General features: G+C 46.3%; 1 protein-coding gene across 1 annotated transcript in view; it reads right to left on the bottom strand.

Moving 5' to 3' along the window:
- LOC106892128 (store-operated calcium entry regulator STIMATE-like) overlaps positions 1-6,581 on the bottom strand; it is a 31,394-nt gene extending 24,813 nt beyond the window's left edge. Inside the window, exons 1-2 of the mRNA XM_014949068.1 lie at positions 6,466-6,581; positions 989-1,037 (exon numbers count right to left, since the gene is read on the bottom strand). Of these exons, the coding sequence (XP_014804554.1) occupies positions 989-1,037; positions 6,466-6,541 (125 nt within the window). The 5' untranslated portion in view covers positions 6,542-6,581. The remainder of the gene's footprint in view (positions 1-988; positions 1,038-6,465) is intronic.
- Between the last annotated feature and the right edge of the window lie 205 nt (positions 6,582-6,786).

The raw sequence follows: 6,786 nt of genomic DNA on the forward strand, positions 1-6,786 counted from the left end.
TTGGGTTGGAAGGGACCTTCAAGATCATCCAGTTCCAACCCCGTGCCATGGGCAGGGACACCTCCCACTAGACCAGGTTGCTCAAAGCCCCATTCAGCCTGGCCTTGAACCCCTCCAGGGATGGGGCAGCCACAGCTTCTCTGGGCAACCTGGGCCAGTGTCTCATCACCCTCACAGTAGAGAATTTCTTCCTAGTATCTAATCTAAATCTCCCCTTTGGTTTAAAACTGTTTAAAACTGTTAAAACTAGTCCTACCCCTGCATTCCTTGATCAGGAGTCCCTCTCCAGCTCTCCTGTAGTCCCTTTAGGTACTGGAAGGCTATTATAATGTCTCCCCGGAGCCTTCTCTTCTCCAGGCTGAACAACCCCAGCTCTCTCAACCTGTCTTCATAGCAGGGGTGCTCCAGCCCTCTGGTCATCCACTGGGTATCAGGTTGAATTTCTGAATTATTTTAGAGGGAGAACTAAACTGAGGATGCTGACACATTGGCTGGTAGCTCTGTGCTGCCAAGCCAGCCTGACCGTACCCTGATCTCACCCATGCACCCACCTCTCAGTGGATGGTAAATCCTACAGTACAGAAATGCTTTGTAGCACTATCCCAAGCTGACAATAGTCATCAACTACCTTCCACCAACAGAGCCAAATGCATTGCCTGGTCTAGGCCTGAGCTGGGTCACGGGACACCAAAATGATTAATTGAATTTCAGAACATAACATGACCCTGTCTGGGAGACAGCCCATATCCATGTATGCCAGCAGATCAGAGAGGACCATATTCCCTCGTTCTGGAGGAGCTAGGCAAGGAATTTTACTTTTAAGGACCACCAGCTACTTTATGGAGGTTTCCTTGGGAAGTGGCATCACAGCACCTCCTTTAATGACTAAGTAACATGCAGGATATTCAAAGGGCCTAGAAAATTGTTAGTACAAAAGATGATAATATTGGACACATGGTCCTTTCAATCTCCAAATTAAAAGTCTCACCATATCTTCCAGGGACGTCTCTCTTCCTTCGGTTCACGATACCGTTTTACTGCAAAAAAAAAAAAAAAGAAAGGTTACATTAACCAGCAGAGCTGAACTAATACGTGTGTGCAATCTGTGTTGATCTTCAATGCAAGAGCAGGCAAAAAACCTGGAGGACCTGCAGCTTTTGCCAGTTTAAAGCTGAACAAAGTCAAATGACCCAGCTTGAAAACGACCAGAGGCAATGCATGCACCCACAGGTAAGAAGGATGAAGAGTAGAGGTGTTTGTGAGGTTGGTGGGTGCTTCTGGTGTCCTTCAGCAGCAGCATTTTCATGCTGCCGTGAGAAAAAGTGACCTGAGGGCAGCTATGGAGGGTTCATCACGACCTACCAGCCCTAATAATTCTTCCAGGTAAAAAGAAATTACAGTAATGACAATGAAACGATATGGACCAAGAGTCCATTAAGCTTTTGAGTCACAGCAGCACAATAAAGCATCTCCTCCTTGCAGCTAATGGGACCAGGGGACCTTCCGCACACCTCCAGCATAAAGGTACCAGTGCCAAGACCCAAAGCCCTGCAAGCCAACACGGCAAGCTTGTAAAACCAGTATTAAAACATTTTTTCATCACATGCCCACTGGCTACACTGTGGAGCAGGAGTCTGAGACACATGGCTTCAGTAACTCCAACCTGAAAAAAAATATAACTATTTGAAGCAACTCTTCTTTCCTTGAAAACGCTCAAGGTCAGGTTGGACAGGGCTCTGAGCAACCTGATCTAGTTGAAGATGCCCCTGCTCCTTGCAGGAAGTGGGTCTAGATGGCTTTTAAAGGACCCTTCTAACCCAAATGATCCCATGATTCTTTAAATGAAGTCCCTGTGACCATGAGTTTGCTCCTTGCAGCCCCTCAGGTCTGTCCTTCTCAAAGGAGCCCTCCAGTGGTGTCTATGGCAGTTGCTTCTCTGAGCTCTCTCCTGATACTCTCTGAAGACAACCTCAAGTTGGATTTTCACCCAGCTTTGTTCAGAGTAGGGTCTGAGCATTGTGAAGCATCTCAAAGGGCCCCAGTTAGTTTGTCAGAGATTCGATGCTCTGTGGGTTCCACCAGCTTTTCCATGCCCAAACAGGAGCTGCTGATGGAAAAGTACTAAGTACCACAGCCCGTGCAGAATTAATTTCTTGACTGTTTTGCTGTCAATTCAACTAGGACCCCATTTTAGAAAGTACCAGCTACCAGGCCAACTCTTCTCCCTTCAAAATTACAGCTATCAATGTTCTGGAACAAGATTTTCCACCACATTTGCCTAATTAGAAGAAAAAAGAGAAAATGGAAAAAAATTAGTAAATCAGTGCATCCTGTCTAACTCCTGACAGTCCAGCCAGGGATGCAAGCCCAGCAGCTGCTTGGTGGTGCCATCTAGTGAAACCAGGAGCCTGAAAGCAGCAGGACACGTGTACAATGCACAACCCTTTCAGAGAAACCACCCCAGGAAAATATTCTTCTATACATCCCGGCTGTGCCCGATACCAACAGATCACTGCCATTAGCCCTGAAGAGAACGCCAGCTGCAGGAGTCCAAACAGACTATCATTTAATGTATTTTATCATCACTAATTCTTCACCCTTGGGAGGTCGGTAGCCCACTTCACTCCTTTAAAAAGCAACCAAAAAGGCTGAGCAGACACACACCATCCCGCTTCTCATGGCTATTATTTCTTCATCCTCCTCCAGCAACACGTAATCAACTGCTGCCTTCAAATTTACAACCAGCAAGGGGGCTTTTCTCACTGCTGATAGTTCTCAGCACATGGGGACACTTCCCAGGACAACCTGGGGATATGAAGGTGGGGACCAAGAGCACCATGGATGAAAGCAGGGGCATCAGAGCCACGTGCTTCTGCCTGCTCTCCAGGGGGAAAAGGAGCTGCGTTTTTATAGACGTGAGTTTCCTCACTGCCCATGGGAGGAACAAGGCACAAGCAACATCTCTGGTCTATTTTAAATCACCACCACTGCTGATAAGGCCAGCACAATTCTAGACATAACTTGGTATCCAGCTCTCTTCCAAGATTTACATTCCACCCACTGGTTAGTCTTTCAGCTAATGAAACCGCGGAGAAGCTAACAGCTTCCTTCCAATTAAAAACTACCATTTTAAAGCCAGGAACTGATCTAATCCAGGGACATCACAGTAGCCAGTCCCATGGGCATCCCATAAAACACCCAGAGGGAATCTGAATTACTCGGGTTATAACCTGAAACAAGGGGTTTGCCCTCCCCTGCCCCATAGGGAAATAAACAGCTTTGACAGCACAACTCATGTAGGCTCCGCATACCAAACCCATCTCCAAAGCGGAGTCAGCAGCAACCTCTGGAAAGGCTGGGAATTAAAAAAATATAGGGTAGGTTTAGACTGAACATTAGGAAAGAATTTTTCACAGGAAGAGTGGTATTGGAATAGGCTGCCCAGGGAGGTGGTTCAGTCACCATCCCTGGATGTGTTTAAGAGCCATTTAGATGTGGTGTTGGGGGATATGGTGTAGGGGAGAACTTTGTAGAGTAGGGTAGATGGTTGGACTCGATCCCAAGGGTTTCTTCCAATCTGAATGATTCTATGATTCTGTGATTCTAAAAACATTGGCTGGATACAGCTGATTTCCAAATGAAGGTCTCTCTGCTGTTCTGCATCCAAACAGTAATTAATTGATCTGTTCAGTCCGGCTGCACTTGAGCAGTCAGCCTGCCAACTGGAGTTCCCCCCCACCCCCTCCAAGGGACAGCCTGGGCTCCTTCCCCTGGGAAATGCCTGCCTGGTCCAGCCTGGAATGGTGCAGGAACTGCCCTACCAGGGGCCTTGATATCTTAGGAGTGTGTTACAGTTTAAGAAACCCACAACTATTTATTGTCATTTAGATAATTATTCTTCCACCTGATGACCCCTCCCCACCTGAGAAGGAAAATAGAGGGAAAACAAGGAAACACAAGGGTTGAAATACAGATTTAAGAGGATAAGACTAAATAATTAACATTATTAATACTAAAGAATCAGTTCAGAATCATTCCAATACCAATACAAAATACACACGGATTATAACCAGCCCATACTATCACAGGAAGCTGTGCACTCCCAGCATGGACAGCAGATGTGGGACACTGCTTCAGGAGGATGTAGCTTCAGGAGGAAGGGAAGGGCTCGGGGGTCCAGGACTGAGGCGAGAAGTTCTCTGGACCACCACCCTCACAGGAGACAGAGAACACTTCACAGCAAACTTTCTAGTTTATATTGAAAGTGATGTTCATGGTATGAAATAACCCTGTTGGCAAGTTGGGTCAAGTGCCCAGGTCCTGCTATTCCTCATCCCTGCACCTGGCAAGCTAGGATTCAAGGTCTCAGTGTCTTCCATTTAGCACAGCTGGCTGTAAAGTAAGTATTTTCATTAATTCAGACACTAGTGTGTTCTGAAAGTGCCGTTTTCCCAGGCATTAGAAGAAAAAAATAGTCCTGTGCTGCTCAAACCAGGACAAAGTACAACTTCGTGCTTCTCTTACTGGCAAAGTGACAGACTGATAGAGGAAAAGACAACCCCAGGACTTCAGTCAGACACGTGCAGGGTTTATGGTGCCACCCTCAAGGCCACAGAAAACCAGCACTCCCATGACCTGATCTGCTATTTCCATTAATGGATAACAAAGCAGCTGTCAAGCCAGGTTGTACCAAGCATCTCCATAACAGTTTGTGGCCTATCCCTGTCTAGAAACACCACCTGGTTTCCCTTATCCACCTGAATCTCCTCATGAGATCACAGAATCTTCATGGTTGGAAGAGACCTTTGAGATCGAGTCCAACCACAAAAAACCAACCATATCACAACCAAAAAAAACTAAACACAAAAAACCACCCCACAGACACAAACAAACAAATCTCAGGCACTAGAGCATGCCCTGAAGTGCCATGTCTATGTGTTTCTTAAATACCTCCAGGGATGGTGACTCCACCACCTCCCTGGGCAGGCTGTTCCAGTGCCTGACCACCTTCTCACTAAAGTAATTCTTCCTAGTATCTAACCTAAACCTCCCCTGCCACAACTTCAGACCATTTCCTCTGGTCCTGTCATTATTCCCTTGGGAGAAAAGGCCAACACTCACCCACAACACCCACCAGATATCCCCATAGCAGTGATTTCCACCAGCCCAAACGAGGTACACTGTCACCGATGCTTTTCAAAGGGCCAGTTGCACTTCACCCACCCACAACCAAGAGCCCCATGGACCAACCAAGCCATGTGAGTGGCCAGAAGTATTTAAACCAACCCTAACAAGCTTGCTCAGCTCACAGGGCAAAGAGCACGACGCCGCAGAGAAGATGTTGAAGGGGTCTGGAGGCCACCAAGCCAGTCAGCTCACCACTAGCCCAACTGCCAGAGCACCAGGGATGACTTTCATTACTGCCTTAATGAGAAGAGACACGTTATGTATCCACAGCCATTCAGGCTAGAAATACAGTAATTCAGTGTGATAAGATGACAAGTGAGAGGTAAGAAGTTAATGGTGTGGTGCCTTGTTGAACACAGCTTGTCATGCCTCATTAGATTTAAGAGAGTTATCCGAGGCTGTGTAATTATCAGAGACAGTAAAACTGTTGTATTAAAGATAAAAGCTAGTATTATAGAGAAATAATTAACTGCTTAATAGGGCATTTAGTGTGCGAAGCTGCAGCAGGCTGTCTCCAAATTAAACCAGAAATCCAGCCAAGATTACCAGAGCTTAAACAGGCAGCAGAGTTGTTTGGTCGCTGTGACCCAGAGGTTAGAGGTGATGCTAAATCCACATAAAAGTGGTGCCAGGTCTTTGAAAACTCAAGGAGCTGATGAAGTCCTCTCCAGAACAGCACTGCTGCTTTTGTGCTTTGGAAATCACAGTAGGGCTCTGGAGCAACAGGCTGAGCAGCAACTGCAAAGTGTCCCTCTCCTCTTCCAAGCCTTGCAGAAAGCAAAACCATGGCATGTTTAGCCACAGGCTTAGCTGGCCAGGGCTGAAGAAAGGCTGAAGACTACTTTGCTCTTCTCAAAATGTCTCCACTCACTGGGGTCAACTCAGTTTTCAACTAGCTGTAGCCATGGGTTTGTTACCACAGCTCAGGCAGATCAGTCAACCCTTCAGATTTAAGAAAAGTTGTGCATGTTTATGGACGCCTCAATCAAATATGAAATGTGACACTTAAATTCTAGCACTAAAAATCAATTAAAAAATAATAAGTGAGTTTAGTGCACATGGAGCTGCACAAGATGCGAGAGAGCGCACATCCAACCAGATTAAAGTGAGACTGATCTACACCAGAAGATATCAGAATTTGTCTTACCAACAAGCACTGATTACTTTAACTGCTTCCCTTCGCAGCTTTGTCCATTCATAAAGCAAGCTGAGTTCCATGAGGAAGCAATCTTACTGCACATCTCTACAGCTAAGCAATCCTCCCAAACTGCCAGATACCTCCAAGCCTGATCAGGACAACAGTCTGGACCACGCCACAGCCCAGGAAAGCACAGGTCCCCCAGCCTTCAGGCATGCATTTGCTTCTCACAGACCCATGCAGCAGTTACTGTTTTTCAAGTCTTTGCAAGTACACACACAGTAAGGATTCCCGATCTCATTTCATGCCTCTTCACATCATCACTAAATGGGAAACCAGTCCTAGTAACACATGAAGCAAGTAAAATTCATGTGCACCTCTAGGTTGTCTCCCCACATCTTTCCAAGGGGAAAAAAACCCACCAGTGGAAGTACAGGCAAGATTTTAGAAAGATCTTTGAA

Source organism: Calidris pugnax, unplaced genomic scaffold (genome assembly GCF_001431845.1).
Source record: "Calidris pugnax isolate Ruff unplaced genomic scaffold, ASM143184v1 scaffold125, whole genome shotgun sequence".
Lineage (NCBI taxonomy): Eukaryota > Metazoa > Chordata > Aves > Charadriiformes > Scolopacidae > Calidris > Calidris pugnax.